Source organism: Pseudophryne corroboree, chromosome 6, assembly GCF_028390025.1.
Source record: "Pseudophryne corroboree isolate aPseCor3 chromosome 6, aPseCor3.hap2, whole genome shotgun sequence".
In the NCBI taxonomy this organism is placed as follows: domain Eukaryota; kingdom Metazoa; phylum Chordata; class Amphibia; order Anura; family Myobatrachidae; genus Pseudophryne; species Pseudophryne corroboree.
In genome coordinates this window covers 614,645,847-614,664,914 of record NC_086449.1, presented here as the reverse complement: position 1 = coordinate 614,664,914, position 19,068 = coordinate 614,645,847, and the positions used below count along the sequence as shown (strand labels likewise).

At 45.9% G+C, this 19,068-nt stretch overlaps 1 protein-coding gene across 1 annotated transcript in view; it reads left to right on the top strand.

The window, feature by feature from the left end:
- Positions 1-19,068, top strand: part of STK10 (serine/threonine kinase 10) — a 263,891-nt gene that overhangs the window by 176,016 nt on the left and 68,807 nt on the right. Inside the window, exons 8-9 of the mRNA XM_063928074.1 lie at positions 6,633-6,764; positions 7,079-7,603. Of these exons, the coding sequence (XP_063784144.1) occupies positions 6,633-6,764; positions 7,079-7,603 (657 nt within the window). The remainder of the gene's footprint in view (positions 1-6,632; positions 6,765-7,078; positions 7,604-19,068) is intronic.

Sequence of the window (19,068 nt, the reverse complement as noted above, 5' to 3'; positions counted from 1 at the left end):
CAGGTATTGCGCCAGGTTAAGAGACCCTCAGGCAATAGCTGTGGACGTTCTGGTAACACCGTGGGTGTACCAGTCGGTGTATGTGTTCCATCCTCTGCTTTTCATACCTAAGGTACTGAGAATTATAAGACGTAGAGGAGTAAGAACTATACTCATGGCTCCGGATTGGCCAAGAAGGACTTGGTACCCGGAACTTCAAGAGATGCTCACAGAGGACTTATGGCCTCTGCCGCTAAGAAGGGACTTGTTTCAGCAAGTACCATGTCTGTTCCAAGACTTACCGCAGCTGCGTTTGACGGCATGGCGGTGGAACGCCGGATCCTAAGGGAAAAGGCATTCAGGAAGAGGTCATTCCTACCCTGGTCAAAGCCAGAAAGGAGGTGACCGCACAACATTATCACCACATGTGGCGAAAATATGTTGCGTGGTGTGAGGCCAGGAAGGCCCCACGAAGAAATTTCAACTCGGTCGATTCCTGCATTTCTTGCAAACAGGAGTGTCTATGGGCCTCAAATTGGGGTCCATTAAGGTTCAAATTTCGGCCCTGTCGATTTTTCTTCCAGAAAGAATTGGCTTCAGTTCCTGAAGTCCAGAAGTTTGTCAAGGGAGTATTGCATATACAACCCCCTTTTGTGCCTCCAGTGGCACTGTGGGATCTCAACGTAGTTCTGGGATTCCTCAAAACACATTGGTTTAAAACAAGTCAAATCTGTGGATTTGAAGCATCTCACATGAAAAGTGAACATGCTCTTGGACCTGGCCTGGACCAGGCGAGTGTCAAATTGGTGGTTTTTTTCTCAAAAAAGCCCATATCTGTTTGTCCATTCGGACAGGGCAGAGCTGCGGACTCGTCCCCAGTTCTCTCCCTAAGGTGGTGTCAGTGTTTCACCTGAACCAGCTTATTGTGGTGTCTTGCGCCTACTAGGGACTTGGAGGACTCCAAGTTGCTAGATGTGGTCAGGGCCCTGAAAATATAGGTTCCAGGACGGCTGGAGTCAGGAAAACTGACTTGCTGTTATCCTGTATGCACCCAACAAACTGGGTGCTCTTGCTTTTAAGCAGACTTTTGCTAGTTGGATGTGTAATACAATTCAGCTTGCACATTCTGTGGCAGGCCTGCCACAGCCAAAATATGTAAATGCCCATTCCACAAGGAAGGTGGGCTCATCTTGGGCGGCTGCCCGAGGGGTCTCGGCTTTACAACTTTGCCGAGCGGCTATTTAGTCAGGGGCAAACACGTTTGTAAAATCCTACAAATTTGATACCCTGGCTAAGGAGGACCTGGAGTTCTCTCATTCGGTGCTGCAGAGTCATCCGCACTCTCCCGCCCGTTTGGGAGCTTTGGTATAATCCCCATGGTCCTTTCAGGAACCCCAGCATCCACTAGGACGATAGAGAAAATAAGAATTTACTTACCGATAATTCTATTTCTCGGAGTCCGTAGTGGATGCTGGGCGCCCATCCCAAGTGCGGATTATCTGCATTACTTGTACATAGTTACAAAAATCGGGTTATTATTGTTGTGAGCCATCTTTTCAGAGGCTCCGCTGTTATCATACTGTTAACTGGGTTCAGATCACAGGTTGTACAGTGTGATTGGTGTGGCTGGTATGAGTCTTACCCGGGATTCATAAATCCTTCCTTATTGTGTACGCTCGTCCGGGCACAGTACCTAACTGAGGCTTGGAGGAGGGTCATAGGGGGAGGAGCCAGTGCACACCACCTGATCCTAAAGCTTTACTTTTTGTGCCCTGTCTCCTGCGGAGCCGCTATTCCCCATGGTCCTTTCAGGAACCCCAGCATCCACTACGGACTCTGAGAAATAGAATTATCGGTAAGTAAATTCTTATTTTTTTTAGGTGCATTTTTTTTGTACCTGTTATGTATGCTGCCCATGCATATCCAGCTACTGCTGTATCCACATCCACGTAGCCTTAAATCTCGCCAGATAGCCACATTTAGCGCGCCACTGACTCTTTGACTTGGACGTGCTAAAACACTAATCCCAAGTACCTAATACATTTATATTTTTTTCTGTGCATGATAAATATTGGCTGCATCTGCTTGTAGGCCACAATGTCAGACAGCTTTATTTTTACACAGCAATTTTGATTTAAGTTTTGACACACTCCACCCATATCTAAATCTTTCTGCAAATGTTACATCCGCCCCACCTGCAGTGCACAGTTACCGTATTTTTTGTTGTTGTTGCTTTACTTCCAAATCAGAATCAGGCACTAGTGCACTATAAGAGAACAAAGGGACTAAGGTGCAAAATTATGGAAAAAGTAGCACAATCAAAGGTGAAAAGGCAAGACAGGCCTCGTGTGGGTGGCCTGCACCATACATAGTTATGCTTTATTTGTGACTTTATAATTTCTTTACAACAAAAAAAAAACGAATCCTAAAGTCGTATAGCAGCTATGTGTAAATATGCTAATGCGGCAGGAGGCGTCTTGTGTTAGACACAAGCAATAGATGGTTGCAGACTAGCGCTGAGTTTAAAAATAATGAAATTTATAAACAACTTGAGACTTTTCAATCTTCGTCCAAAGTTTCTTTCAAGCTCTTTCCACACATCAGAAAGACACTCACTTTATTATTCTGTCTCGCTATCCCGCGTTTTACTTCTTGAGGAAGGGGAGGGTATCCCCGAAACGCGTTGAAGTTTGCTGCTAACCATCATACCAGATCACTTACTTGCTGTATTGGATGAATAAAGAAGCCGTGTGTGTTTTTTGGAAAAATACTGGTCTGCCTTATTCCTGCCGCCCATACTGTGAGGGATACGAAAGATACCTTGATGTGTACGCGGGATAGGACACTAATGTAAGTGTTATTCCAATAGCTAAGTCCATTGCAAGTGAAGTGTACCGTGGATGTATGGTGATAGAAAGATACCTTTACATGAAAGCGAGACAGAATAATAAAGTGAGTGTCTTTCTGATGTGTGGAAAGAGCTTGAAAGAAACTTTGGGCGAAGATTGAAAAGTCTCAAGTTGTTTATAAATTTCATTATTTTTAAACTCAGCGCTAGTCTGCAACCATCTATTGCTTGTGTATATTTCGTGTGGTTCATAGGGATAAATAAGGGAATATCCCACGTGTTGCAAACAGACTGCTTTTAACTGGCAGCGCAGGGCTGCATACAAAAACTATTGTCAGAGTCTTGTGTTAGACGCCTCCTACTGGCTTCAGTAATCTGCTGCTGCATCCGAAGATGACGTGTGAACATCAGTCATCTGAGTAACTCTTAGGTTACTTACAATGGCCTATGGTTTCACGTGCTGGGGCCTGTGAAGCTGTGTCAGAAGATGCAGACCATGGCCCTGGAATGCCTACAAAATGGAGCTGACACCCACCCCCCATTTTGTAAACTGTCCACACCCCCAATGGGTGCAAACGGTCACTCACCTGACGCTGCAGCCACACTGTGTTCGATGATGCAGAACCCCTTTCTGCACATGTACACTTCAACAACCATCGGAGATGTACAGATCCATTGAGTTTGTAAACCTCTGTGAATCAGGCCCCCAGTACACTATATGTGAACTAAGGAACTGAGAAAAAAAGCAGTAAAATTGAGGCATATATGGTGCAAAAATGATGTGTATAAGCACTGACGGATGCCCCCCCGGTCATTTAGGGATTACATTTTTTTTTTTTTATTATTATTATTTTTTTTTTAAGTATCAGGCGCAGAGAGGCGGGGAATAGATACTCTTTAACCGGACCAACACCCCCCCTTCCCCATCCCAACAGGCAGTGCTGTGCACATTGAGCAGGGTGAAAGAGCAGCATCAGTCCTCCCCGCACCCAGCAGCCCGTACTCCCAATGATGTCACTGTACCTGCCCTGCTGTACTCTCTGCACTGAGAGGTGGCGGGGACACCGGGACTCAGGCCAGAGAAGTGAGTACAGGGAAATGGAACGCTAAGATGGGCCACAAAAAAAGACAGTGGGCAGAGGGGACACAGACCAATAGAGCAGGAGCTCCGAAGGGGGGGGGGGGGGGGGGGGTGAGTAGGTACTTATTACCCCCCTTGCCACACTGATCGCTCCCGCTCACAAACTGCCGCTGGGTGAGGGACTCACAGCTGTCATATACTGCCTCCCCAGTCACCCACCATCTCCTGGTCACCCCTGCCTATTCCCTTCACCATCTTCCTCTCGATCTCACACTATCTCTCCCTGTCACCCACTGCCTCACCCTCTACCTCATTCCTGCGTCACTATCTCCGTATCATCCTCTTGCCTGTCACTCGCTACCTCCCCCTGGCTTACCCACTTCTCCCCCTTGTTAGTGGCGAATTTCCAATTAGGCACATGAGGCACGTGCCATGGGGTGGCACTTGTTTGGGGGTGGCACTTGGATGCTTATGTTGGTACTGTCAGCTAAAAAAAGTACCAGAAACTGCAAAATATTTCCACTGTACTGTACAATATGCAATCTTTAATGGTGTGTTAACGGCTAGGACATGCACGTACTGCCCTGTAAGCTGCCTAACTTAGCAAATATGTATACATAATAAAAAATAAAAAATGTCAAAGTGGCTTTTTTTTTTTAAATTCTATTAAATTGGCTATCATAAAATGAGGGCTTATAAGCAGTCAATAAAAATAATAAAATTAGGCAGGCGGGGGGCCGCCGTTACTGTTGTGCCAAGGGGACGCTCTAACCCCTAAATCCGACCCTGTCACCCATTCCATGGCGTCAAGCACTGCCTCTCACTGTAGGCCACTCATTCTTCCTTTGCATCACTATTTACCCATCACCCTCTATCAATCATCCACTACCTCCCACGGTCACCCACTGCCTCTCTGTCTCCCACTATCTTTAAGTCACCCTCTGCCTCTCCCCATTGTATTCTCTCTCCTGTCACACTGTCTCTCCAAGGCATCACTCTCTCCCCTCATACGGATTCTGCATTCCCTTTGAGATCATGCCCTTGTGAGATCACACCCACTTTTCCAGGAGTGTACACACTCAAAATTACCACCCCACCCCCTTATTACCCTGTCATGGTGCCCCACCAGTCAGTTTGTTCACTGTTTTTGCAATCGTTTTGCCGTATTGCACCAATTATGGAAACAACACATTCACAGTTTATACCCACCTTCGAATTTATAGGTACCTATGAGTCATGAAAGGCCAAAAAGAAAGAAACTGTTTACAATGGAAATCCTGACAGGAGAACACCCAAACTGCCTGTGCACATCGTTATTTGTGCTGACTGTTTGATCCACCCCACTGCCAAGCCACTCATCTGATATAAGGGGACAGTTCCAGGTTCCCTCCCCTCTCATTCCTCCTCCTATACAAAACATCGGAGTTGTTTAGGTTTAATGACATTTTAAAGTAAAAAAAAATTTGGAAGGGGATAAGAATTCATTACATAGTGCATTGCAAGCAATAGAAGTAACACATTTATCTATTGTAGATAGTCATGACAGAAATCTCCTACATAATAAAAGGCTAATGCTGCTCGTCCTCTTTATGGAGTTTGTGTTTTGGCACTGGATGGCCCCCAACGGAGCAATTCATATGTTGCTTCGTTTGGGCATGCACAGCCGCCGCTGATGTTATGTTATGATGTTCCGTCATTTTGACGGACTAGTAACTAGTTCTGTATAAAAGCTCCTTATAACTGAATTAAGTAAATACAGAGGGCTAATATGATATAACTGAAGCCGGGTACACACTGGGCGACCTTCCCTAGTCCGCAATCAGTGCTTTATCGCTGATTACTAGTTAGGGGAGATTGTCAGTGCATACACACTGAAAGATATTTATGTAACATATTAAGTGACGTCATCCCCCTCACTTCCTGAATATGCAGATATAGGGGGTTATTCAGTACAGATTACAGATTCTGCTAAAAATCTGCAATCCTTTCTTTTGCATGCAGAATGGCCTGCCCAGTGGCTGCGTATGCAGGAGGTCCGCCACCATTTTTAGATCGAAGCAACTGCATATGACATCTTGCAGCTGCCTCAAAAATGCAGCTGACCTGAGAGTAGCCCCAGCAACGCTCCTGAGCCACCCCACGAACTCCTCTACCTGTCAATCAGGCAGAGGCGTTTGCACCCACTGCGACCCAAATGCATAAGGCGGCCGTGCAGGATGGTACCTGTGCATGCGTACTGCCGCCGCCGGGTTTATTGCATTTGCATCGCTTATCGATGCGACCTGAATAACCCCCATAGTTAACATTGAGCTGCATATTCGGTAGATCATGGATGAACGAGAACGACCCGCGGGTGCACTCATCGTTCTTCCGTACACACTGGACGATATGACTGATAAATCTTTTAAAAAAAGATTATTGTTCATTTCGTCTAGTGTGTCACCCAGTGTGTATGGGGCTTTAAATAAAAAAAAATAATGATTGTACCTTTTTTACATTTATCCATTATTCAGGCCAATACTGTGCATGCTAGATCTTGCTAGAAAAAAAATAGTAATTTAAAAAATAGGATGTTTTTTCCACAAATGCAAAAATATTCCTGTATTTAAAAATAAGCATTTATGTAATAATTTCATGTTGTGCTGCAGATAGGAAAGTTCCCTCCCCTGTGTCCGGTATCTATATTGTGTTTAATGCACATCCCTGTTTGTTTTGATGTACCAGCACCCCTTTGTGAGCAAAGTAGTTAGTAACCGAGTTCTGCGGGATCTCGTGGCCGAAGCAAAAGCTGAAGTATTGGATGAAATAGAAGAAAATGGAGACGTAGAAGAGGAGGAGTCACCAGACCCAGTCTCTGTAAGTAGCAATTCCTCTGATTATTTACAGTCTTCTCTTTTGGGGGTATCGGTGAGTCGCACTGTTTATTGGAACTTTTGGGTCATGAGAAAAATACCTTAATGATTATGAATTTGGCAGATGCAGGGTCAGAATATGAACTTTTCTCAAATATTTATTTCAGAGTCTGTTGGTGGTTTTTGCATCAGCTTATAGTAATGTTCTGTAAGACCCAAATTAGACGAAGAGGCATATAACAGAATTTTCGAATGTCATACAGAAGACCCAATTTCTATGCTTTTTACAATCTTCATATTGCCGTTTTTGTTTATTAGCCTCCTGCAAAGAATAATGGCAAATACGCTTTTGATGTGGAGAAGGATAAAGTGGGAAACAAGCAGCCCATAAGTAATGGAATACAGCTTCACACAGAACAGTCAAGCATACACAGTCCAGATAATACTATAAGTAGCAAAGGAGAAAGTAAAAGCTCTTCTGAGGACATTGGACACAACCTCAATGGTGCAGAAGATATGAAACCTGATATAATTTTTATCAACCCATTAATTGGTCCTCACATAGGTAACAACTGGGCACCTGAAAAGCACATTCAGGGCAGGGAAAGAGACCACGGACTGCCTACAAGTAACAGCCACAGACCAAAGAGCAGCCAGCATGACCGTCTGTCTGCAGAGCTTGTTTCCAATGGAAGCGTTGACTCTTCCTCCCGTTTCTTCGGCAGTAGAACCAAAAGGGATTCTGATTCAGGAAGTACTTCTGCCTCAGACAGTATGGACCTCAGCTTGAACCTGTCTGCCGATCTATCCATTAATAAAGAGACTGGTTCGTTGTCAGTCCGGGTAAGACCACTTCCAACCTTTTCTAAAGTGTTCTATAATGTCTTCACTAAATAATTGTACATGTATGTGTCTTTCAGATGATCTTTCGTTTTCAGTTATGATAGTAATAATATTTATATAGCACTTTTCTCCAAATAGGACTCGGAATGCTTTACATTTGCAGTTGCAGCATAAAATACAAAGTAAGCTTAACTGGAGAGAGAACTAAGCATTTGCGTTGCATGTTTTGTTTTCAGGAACTAAAGGCATACATTTGAAATGCGTGAGTAAACAGGAAAGTTGAGTCTGTTTTTGGAGAATTCTAGAGTGGAAGCCTCTCGAATTGTGCAGGGCAGCAGGTTCCATAGCGTCAGAACTGCAAAGCTGAAAGCTCAACCCCCTAGATCAGGCCTGGCCAACCTGTGGCTCTCCAGCTGTTGTAAAACTACAAGTCCCATCATGCTTTGCCACAGTTTTGCTATTAAGGAATGCTAAAACTGTGGCAGGGCATGCTGGGATGTGTAGTTTCACAACATCTGGAGAGCCACAGGTTGGCCAGGCCTGCCCTAGATGAATTGAGAGAGTTTCTAGGTTCGCCTAATGGTCCTTCATCTAAAGATTGCAGTAAGCAACTGGGGCAGTAAGGGATCAAAAGCTGCTTCAGTTATTTTGGATCCTGGTCATGTAGGGCTTTGAAAGTCAGTAAGCCAATCTTGACATAGCTTTGCTATGTAGAGAATTGGGTGTTATGTGGCTGGAAGGGGGCTGGTTGGTTAATAGCCTAACAGTTGTGTTTTGATACTGCTGTAAGTGGTGCAATTCTTTTGCTGGGACACCAAGATAGAGAGCATCGCAATAGTCTAAGTGTGATGATACAAACGCATGTATGGTATAGGGTAGATCTTCTGATGAAACAAAGTACTTGATCCTGGCTTTGTTGCTCAAATGAAAGACTGAGGATGTGAGTGTTGCTGATAACTGACCTGGTGGATTAGCGTCAAGTAGAGATGTGCGGCGACCCTCGTGTTTTGGATTTATGTTAGCTTCGTGTTTACGTTTTGCCAAAACAACCCTCAAGGGTTTTGGTTTTAGATCTGTATTTGAAAAAAAAAGAGGAAAAACTACTAAAATCACATCATTTGGGCATTTTTTTGTTCCTATAGCATTATTAACCGCAATAAGATTCACTTTCAGTCATTTCCGCTCAATTTTGAACACCTCACTGCTCACAATATTGTTTTCATCCAGTTTAGGCAAGCTAGCTGTCTGACTTAGGGCTTAATTCAGACCTGATCGCAGCAGCAAAATGTTTCTGTAATGGGTAAAACCATGTGCAGAACCCATTCTGGGGCAGAAGCAGTTAGATTTGGGTGGGATGTGTTCAAACTAAAATCTAAATTGCAGGTGTAAAATAAAGCAGCCAGTATTTACCCTGCACAGAAACAATATAACCTACCCAAATCTAACTCTCTGCACAGGTTATATCTGCCCCAGTTGCAGTGCACATGGTTTTGCCCGGGCTCGGTTTTCTGAAAAATTAGGCCACTAATCTCTAGTATCAAGCCACTATCCAGGACAACACCAAGATTCCACTCGTGTTCAATGTTTTGTGGTTCTGAAACCCCAAGTGTAAAATCCAGTTGTTTGGTTATGCTGCAGTCTTGTCCTTCTGACGTATCAGGATTCAGTCACAGCCACCTGGCACTCATCTACTCATGGAGCTCAGCAAGACAGCCATTTAGGATTGTTATTGGGTTCTCTGTACCTGGAACAAAGGACAGGTACAGTTGTGTATCATCTGCATAGCAGTGGTAGACAAAGCCATGATGTCTGATTATTTCACCTAGTGGTAGCATGTATACTGCAAAAAGCATTGGAGACTATAGAACCCTGTGGACCACCACATGGCATTGGCAATGGTGACGATGAGTTTTGTCACTATCAGGCATATTTTGGCTATGTCTTGATAACAGCCAGAGGGTGGCCAATGTAGTGTCCACCTCCTCACCTGCTATTCACTGCCAGGATCAACTACTCTTTCCCGCCTTCTCCTGTAATCCACATTCGTCCACTGCTCTCCCATAACTCCACTGTGTGCATTTCCCCAATTTAGCTTATCTTTCTCATACTCCTTTCCAAAACACTCCAACCTCCTCTCTTCAGCATCATGTTTATCATCCCATCATTTTAATCCCTTCAATACTTTCTTTGCCTCTGAGCTCAGAAACCGCTTTGGTCCCTGCACCCATCTAGGACACTGACCAACAAAGTCATATACAAATCTTACACCATGAGCCTCCCATGTTGTCTTTTGTCAATTCTCCATTTCATGGCTTCCTAGCCATGGGCACTGTGCAATCCCTACTTACCTGCTCATGCTTCTCTCTTCACCCTGAAAACATGTCAACTACCTTGAACTCAGACCGTGTCTACATCTTTTTGTTGCGCATCTTATTGCCTCTTTTTACCATCACCCACTTTATGCCCACCTCTAGGTCACACTGTGTACATATTTTCATTCTCCTTTCACCATTTACTAGTCTCATCAATACCAATATTATAATTCAGTCTCGCTCTAACTAGTGTCCTATTTCTCTCCTCCCTTTGCCTCCACAACACAGATTGTGGCTGACTTCCTATATCTCATTCTTTTTTTTTTTTTAAATATTATTATTATTTTCTCTGACGTCCTAGTGGATGCTGGGAACTCCGTAAGGACCATGGGGAATGGCGGCTCCGCAGGAGACTGGGCACAAAAGTAAAGCTTTAGGACTACCTGGTGTGCACTGGCTCCTCCCCCTATGACCCTCCTCCAAGCCTCAGTTAGATTTTTGTGCCCGGCCGAGAAGGCTGCACACTAGGGGCTCTCCTGAGCTTCTTAGTAAAAGTTTAGTTTTAGGTTTTTTATTTTCAGTGAGACCTGCTGGCAACAGGCTCACTGCATCGAGGGACTAAGGGGAGAAGAAGCGAACCTGCCTGCTTGCAGCCAGCTTGGGCTTCTTAGGCTACTGGACACCATTAGCTCCAGAGGGACCGAACACAGGCCCAGCCTCGGAGTCCGGTCCCAGAGCCGCGCCGCCGGCCCCCTTACAGAGCCAGAAGCAAGAAGAGGTCCGGAAAAATCGGCGGCAGAAGACATCAGTCTTCAACAAGGTAGCGCACAGCACTGCAGCTGTGCGCCATTGCTCCTCAGGCACACTTCACACTCCGGTCACTGAGGGTGCAGGGCGCTAGGGGTGGGCGCCCTGAGCAGCAATGTAAAACACCTTGGCTGGCGAAAATACACCACATATAACCCCCGGGGCTATATGGAAGTATTTTAACCCCTGCCAGAATTCACCAAAAAGCGGGAGAAAAGGCTGCCGAGAAGGGGGCGGAGCCTATCTCCTCAGCACACGGGCGCCATTTTCCATCACAGCTCCGCTGGAAGGACGTCTCCCTGACTCTCCCCTGCAGTCCTGCACTACAGAAAAGGGTAAAAAAGAGAGGGGGGGCACTAATTTGGCGCAGTTTTGATAATAACAGCAGCTATAAAGGGAAAAGCACGTTATATAGTGGTATTCCTGTCTATATATAGCGCTCTGGTGTGTGCTGGCATACTCTCCCTCTGTCTCCCCAAAGGGCTAGTGGGGTCCTGTCCTCTATCAGAGCATTCCCTGTGTGCGTGCGGTGTGTCGGTACGATTGTGTCGACATGTTTGAGGAGGAAAATGAGATGGAGGCGGAGCAATTGCTTATAATAGAGTTGTCACCCCCTAGGGAGTCGACACCTGAGTGGATGAGCTTATGGAAGGAATTGCGTGACAATGTCAGCTCTTTACGAAAGACAGTTGACGATATGAGACAGCCGGCTACTCAGCTTGTGCCTGTCCAGGGGTCTCAAGCGCCATCAGGGGCTCTAAAACGCCCGTTACCTCAGATGGCAGACACAGACACGGATACTGACTCCAGTGTCGACGATGATGAGACAAATGTGACTTCCAGTAGGGCCACACGTTACATGATTGAGGCAATGAAAAATGTTTTGCATATTTCTGATAATACAAGTACCACTAAAAAGGGTATTATGTTTGGTGAGAAAAAACTGCCTGTAGTTTTTCCTGTATCCGAGGAATTAAATGAAGTGTGTGATGAGGCGTGGGTTTCCCCCGATAAAAAACTGATAATTCCTAAAAGGTTATTGGCATCATACCCTTTCCCGCCAGAGGATAGGGCACGTTGGGAAACACCCCCTAGGGTGGATAAAGCGCTCACACGCTTGTCTAAACAGGTGGCACTACCCTCTCCTGATACGGCCGCCCTAAAGGAACCTGCCGACAGAAAGCAGGAGAATATCCTAAAATGTATATACACTCACACGGGTGTTATACTGCGACCGGCAATCGCCTCAGCCTGGATGTGCAGTGCTGGGGTGGCGTGGTCGGATTCCCTGACTGAAAATATTGATACCCTAGATAGGGACAGTATATTACTGACTATAGAGCATTTAAAAGATGCATTTTTATATATGCGTGATGCGCAGAGGGATATTTGCCGACTGGCATCAAGAGTTAGCGCGCTGTCCATTTCTGCAAGAAGAGGGTTATGGACGCAGCAGTGGTCAGGTGATGCGGATTCCAAAAGGCACATGGAAGTATTGCCTTATAAGGGGGAGGAGTTATTTGGGGTAGGTCTATCAGACCTGGTAGCCACGGCAACTGCTGGAAAATCCACATTTTTACCCCAGGTAGCCTCTCAACATAAGAAGACGCCGTATTATCAGGCGCAGTCCTTTCGGCCCCATAAGGGCAAGCGGGCAAAAGGTTCCTCATTTCTGCCCCGTGGCAGAGGAAGAGGAAAAAGGCTGCAGCACACAGCCAGTTCCCAGGAACAGAAGCCCTCTCCCGCCTCCGCAAAGTCCTCAGCATGACGCTGGGGCTTTACAAGCGGACTCAGGCACGGTGGGGGCCCGTCTCAAGAAGTTCAGCGCGCAGTGGGCCCACTCGCAAGTGGACCCCTGGATCCTTCAGGTGGTATCTCAGGGGTACAAATTGGAATTCGAGACGTCTCCCCCTCGCCGTTTCCTAAAGTCTGCTTTACCGACGTCTCCCTCAGACAGGGAGGCAGTATTGCAAGCCATTCACAAGCTGTATTCCCAGCAGGTGATAATCAAGGTACCCCTCCTGCAACAGGGAAAGGGGTATTATTCCACACTGTTTGTGGTACCGAAGCCGGACGGCTCGGTGAGACCAATTTACCCTTCTCACCAAGGGTACCTCAGGTTTGTGGTACAGAATTGTCACTATCCGTTTCAGACGCTGCCGTTTGGCTTGTCCACGGCACCCCGGGTCTTTACCAAGGTAATGGCCGAAATGATGATACTCCTTCGAAGGAAGGGAGTTTTAGTTATCCCTTACTTGGACGATCTCCTGATAAGGGCAAGATCCAGGGAACAGTTGGAAGTCGGGGTAGCACTATCTCAGATAGTGTTGCGGCAGCACAGTTGGATTCTCAATATTCCAAAATCGCAGCTGATCCCGACGACACGCCTTCTATTCCTAGGGATGATCCTGGACACAGTCCAGAAAAAGGTTTTTCTCCCGAAGGAGAAAGCCAGGGAGTTATCCGAGCTAGTCAGAAATCTCCAAAAACCAGGCCAAGTCTCAGTGCATCAATGCACAAGGGTCCTGGGAAAAATGGTGGCTTCCTACGAAGCAGTCCCATTCGGCAGATTCCACGCAAGAACCTTCCAGTGGGATCTGCTAGACAAATGGTCCGGGTCGCATCTTCAGATGCATCAGCGGATAATCTTGTCACCAAAGACAAGGGTGTCTCTCCTGTGGTGGTTGCAGAGTGCTCATCTTCTAGAGGGCCGCAGATTCGGCATTCAGGACTGGGTCCTGGTGACCACGGATGCCAGCCTGAGAGGCTGGGGAGCAGTCACACAGGGAAGAAATTTCCAGGGCTTGTGGTCAAGCCTGGAGACATCACTTCACATAAATATCCTGGAGCTAAGGGCTATCTACAATGCTCTAAGCCTAGCAAGACCTCTGCTTCAAGGTCAGCCGGTGCTGATCCAGTCAGACAACATCACGGCAGTCGCCCACGTAAACAGACAGGGCGGCACAAGAAGCAGGAGGGCAATGGCAGAAGCTGCAAGGATTCTTCGCTGGGCGGAAAATCATGTGATAGCACTGTCAGCAGTGTTCATTCCGGGAGTGGACAACTGGGAAGCGGACTTCCTCAGCAGGCACGACCTCCACCCGGGAGAGTGGGGACTTCATCCAGAAGTCTTCCACATGATTGTGAACCGTTGGGAAAAACCAAAGGTGGACATGATGGCGTCCCGCCTCAACAAAAAACTAGACAGGTATTGCGCCAGGTCAAGGGACCCTCAGGCAATAGCTGTGGACGCTCTGGTAACACCATGGGTGTACCAGTCAGTGTATGTGTTCCCTCCTCTGCCTCTCATACCCAAGGTACTGAGAATTATAAGACGGAGAGGAGTAAGAACTATACTCGTGGCTCCGGATTGGCCAAGAAGGACTTGGTACCCGGAACTTCAAGAGATGCTCACAGAGGACCCGTGGCCTCTACCTCTAAGATGGGACCTGCTCCAGCAGGGACCCTGTCTGTTCCAAGACTTACCGCGGCTGCGTTTGATGGCATGGCGGTTGAACGCCGGATCCTGAAGGAAAAAGGCATTCCGGATGAAGTCATCCCTATCCTGATCAAAGCCAGGAAGGATGTAACCGCACAACATTATCACCGTATTTGGCGTAAATATGTTGCGTGGTGCGAGGCCAGGAAGGCCCCTACAGAGGAATTTCAACTGGGTCGTTTCCTGCATTTCCTGCAAACAGGACGGTCTATGGGCCTAAAATTAGGGTCCATTAAGGTTCAAATTTCGGCCCTGTCGATTTTCTTCCAGAAAGAACTGGCTTCAGTTCCTGAAGTTCAGACGTTTGTCAAGGGGGTACTGCATATACAGCCTCCTTTTGTGCCTCCGGTGGCACCTTGGGATCTCAATGTAGTTTTGGGGTTCCTAAAATCACATTGGTTTGAACCACTTAAATCTGTGGAGTTAAAATATCTCACATGGAAAGTGGTCATGCTGTTAGCCCTGGCCTGGGCCAGGCGCGTGTCAGAATTGGGGGCTTTATCCTGTAAAAGCCCTTATCTGATTTTCCATTCGGACAGGGCGGAATTGAGGACTCGTCCTCAGTTTCTCCCTAAGGTGGTTTCAGCGTTTCACCTGAACCAACCTATTGTGGGGCCTGCGGCTACTAGGGACTTGGAGGACTCCAAGTTGCTGGATGTAGTCAGGGCCCTGAAAATAAATATATGTTTCCAGGACGGCTGGAGTCAGAAAATCTGACTCGCTGTTTATCCTGTATGCACCCAACAAGCTGGGTGCTCCTGCTTCTAAGCAGACTATTGCTCGTTGGATTTGTAGTACAATTCAGCTTGCACATTCTGTGGCAGGCCTGCCACAGCCTAAATCTGTAAAAGCCCATTCCACAAGGAAGGTGGGCTCATCTTGGGCGGCTGCCCGAGGGGTCTCGGCTTTACAACTTTGCCGAGCAGCTACTTGGTCAGGGGCAAAAACGTTTGCTAAATTCTACAAATTTGATACCCTGGCTGAGGAGGACCTGGAGTTCTCTCATTCGGTGCTGCAGAGTCATCCGCACTCTCCCGCCCGTTTGGGAGCTTTGGTATAATCCCCATGGTCCTTACGGAGTTCCCAGCATCCACTAGGACGTCAGAGAAAATAAGAATTTACTTACCGATAATTCTATTTCTCGTAGTCCGTAGTGGATGCTGGGCGCCCATCCCAAGTGCGGATTGTCTGCAATACTTGTACATAGTTGCTGTTACAAAAATCGGGTTTTTGTTGTTGTGAGCCATCTTTTCAGAGGCTCCGCTGTTATCATGCTGTTAACTGGGTTCAGATCACAGGTTGTACGGTGTGATTGGTGTGGCTGGTATGAGTCTTACCCGGGATTCAAAATCCTTCCTTATTGTGTACGCTCGTCCGGGCACAGTATCCTAACTGAGGCTTGGAGGAGGGTCATAGGGGGAGGAGCCAGTGCACACCAGGTAGTCCTAAAGCTTTACTTTTGTGCCCAGTCTCCTGCGGAGCCGCTATTCCCCATGGTCCTTACGGAGTTCCCAGCATCCACAACGGACTACGAGAAATAGAATTATCGGTAAGTAAATTCTTATTATTATTATCTTTTTACCCTCTGTAATTGAATTTCACAGACATGATCAAATATCCCTTGCAGAAACAGCTAAGGGTCACTAATGCATACTCATTCCTTGGAACTTCTCACCTGCTATTAATACAGTTGATCAACTTTGTTATCATTATTTATTATGATTATTCACACACTTCATTTCATTGGGGGTTTTTGGGGTTTTTTTTTTTTTTTTTTTTTTTTTACAGTTCTTGAATATTGTCCTATATAAACACTCCTCGGTGTCTTTTTTTTTTTTTTTTTTTTTAAGTGAATTTGCTTATTTGGCCTTCTGTATCACCTTTCCTGATAACCAACACATCTTATTCATCTTTCCTGACCCATTTCTACTCTCTTGTGTGATCAACATTCACTTTACTTCCAAACATCCCAATGCTACCAAAACTTCAACACTTCCAAAACAGAATATATCCTCCCTCCTCCCAGAGTTACCACCTCCTCTTAAATAACCCTCACTGCCAATCCTACTGCATAACTATTGGCTCCATCCTCTGCTATACTCCTTACAAACGTAAGTCACTTGCAGTCCTGTTACCTTTTATGCTAGAAAACACACGCTTCAATCAGTTCTAAATGCTGTATGACTGGTATTTTTCTTTGGATGTTCTACATCCACCGCACTCCTCTGCAAATTCCTACAATGGCTTCCCACTGTCAGAAGCATTATTACCACCCCTTTATTTATCAAGCCTCATCTCAAAATACTCCTCGTGTTCTCTCAGATCTGCCTCGTCTATGGTTACCAACTTTCATTCCTGCCTTAAAGTCTTCTCCAGTGCCTCTAACCACTTCTGAAATATTTTAGCATGACGAACTTGACTCTCGTACAGCGTTCAATCCTATAAACACTCTCTGAAAGCCCATGTATTTGTTAGAGCCTACCGTACTTCTCATATTGGAATATCATTGTTGCTGTCCAAATCTAAACTCATGCTACTGGTCTCTGCTCTGTCCTTTTAACCCTAGAATGTAAGAGCAGGCCCTACCTAACCTTAGTTTTCACATTTCTACTGTTGTCTACTTTTTATGTCCTTGTTTTATTCATTCTGCCTTACAAATAACCAATAATAACAAGAATAAAATACAGCTTTAGGTGACACTGCCTGATTTAGCAATAATGATTATGCAGCATGTAGCAAAGTTGGTAAGTGGGTTAGCTCGATATTTGTCTCACTTCCCAGAGAAAAGAGTATTGCTGCTAACTATGTGAGAGCTCCATTAGGCTTAGGGCTAAAGTGGCCAATACATTTAGCATGTATCTGCGCAATTCCCAGTTCTGCCAACTCCAGGATTGGGAAATGCAACATGTTGGATAATCTTGATTCCTGAAATGGTCCAAAATCGGCAAGTCAGAGTTTTAATATATTGAATTTCCCAGATTTCCTGTCTGATTGTCAATCCTCTATGTCCACTGGGAAATCTTGGTGCAGATGTATGGCCTGCACGAGACTGATTGCTTGGAGTGTTGTACATTGTGTCGGTGCTGCTGGTCATGGTGCACCTGCTGCTGTTTCATGCACTTTGACACTAGGTCGTCTCATTGGACCAACTTTGTCTCCCCAGGGAATGGGTTTATATGAATGTAAGGTTGTAGTATGGTATGCCGGCGGTCGGGCTCCCGGCGACCATACTACACCCGACCGCCGGCATACCGACAGTGTGGCGAGCGCAAATGAGTCCCTTGCGGGCTCGCTGCACTCGCCACGCTGCAGGCACGGTGACGTGCTACGTGCGCCACGCTATTTTATTCTCCCTCCAGGGAGGTCGTGGACCCCCACGAGGGAGAATAAGTGTCGGGATTCCGGCGCCAGTATACTGAGCGCCGGGATCCCGACAGCCGGCATACTGAAGACCACCCGAATGTAATATATCCAGAAGCATTGTGACACAAAAGAATACAGGGAAACCAAGACAGGTTTTGTTGTCTTCAAGTTGTCTCTTGCTATTGGAGGGAAAGAGAAACCGATTTCAATTGGTAGATTTCTGTGGTGGTGGTGGTGGTAGTGTCTCCCGTATAGTACCATACTCTGTAATTTGCAGTGTGCACACGACTAGCATACTACGGCATTTCTGTGTCATTCCTGGTGTTGCTGAAGCTGTAAATGATTCAGCCAGGTTGCTGGCGTCACTCTGGCGCTTCCTGGAACTACTCCACTAACCTGCTTCTTGGCATTCCTGAAATGTTATCACCATGTGACCTCTCCTTTGTTTACTCGCAGTGTCTGATCAATCACAAATTCTATGTACACATCAAGAATTGCAATTGCTGAAAGACTCTAGAGATATGTATCTGTGTACTCAATACTTTCTTTATGTACATGCATATTTAGAACTTATGCAGCGTGATGTTATGGTAAATAGGCTCTAAATTAGTTACTGTGCACCACGTATTCCCATGTCAGTCTTTCCAGCACCCTATCCTTAGATATGATGGTGAAAGATATGGGTGGGTTAGCTGGTGAAGACTATTTTGAAAGTTCTAGACAATTTGCAGAATTCCACTCCTGTGCTGCAGTTGTCTTGTTAATCTACACAGTATAAGATAAATGCAGCCTTGTGTACAAGGATGTAAGTGAACCAAAGTATTTTGTATCACATCTTCATTGATGACCCTGCCTCCCCTGAGGTATTTACACACACGCCTTGCCACCATAGAAATGTTATTTAATGCTAAATGGCAGTAGTACGCCTTTGAAATAAAAAATTATTAAACCCCATGGGAGCGATTCATCTCCCCATGATAGTTGTGGAGGCACTCCCCAGCTATTCATCTTCATGCGTTTTTTTTTTTTTGTTGTTGTTTTTTTGGGGCGGGGGGGGGGGGGGGGGATTTGTGTATACAAAGCACAACTGAGCTTGCACACAAATATACAAGTGTTGCATATCTGATTAATCAGCGCAGTCCTGTGAAGCATTTTTGACGCATTAAGACTAGCATTCATGCAATCAAAGACGCTCTGCGCAGAGGGGACCAGGACTTTAGGTCGACAATGTTTTGGTCGACTACTATTGTCGACAGGGTTTCTAGGTCGACAGGGTCTTTAGGTCGACCTGTTCTAGGTCAAAAGGTCGACATGAGGTTTTTAAAAATGTATATTTATTTTTAACTTTTTCATACTTTACGATCCACGTGGACTACAATTGGGAATGGTAACCTGCGCCGAGCGCAGCGAGGCACCTTGCCTGAAGCATGTGAGGGGACAGTGCACTAATTGGGGTTTCTGGTCACTGTATGGAGAAAACGACA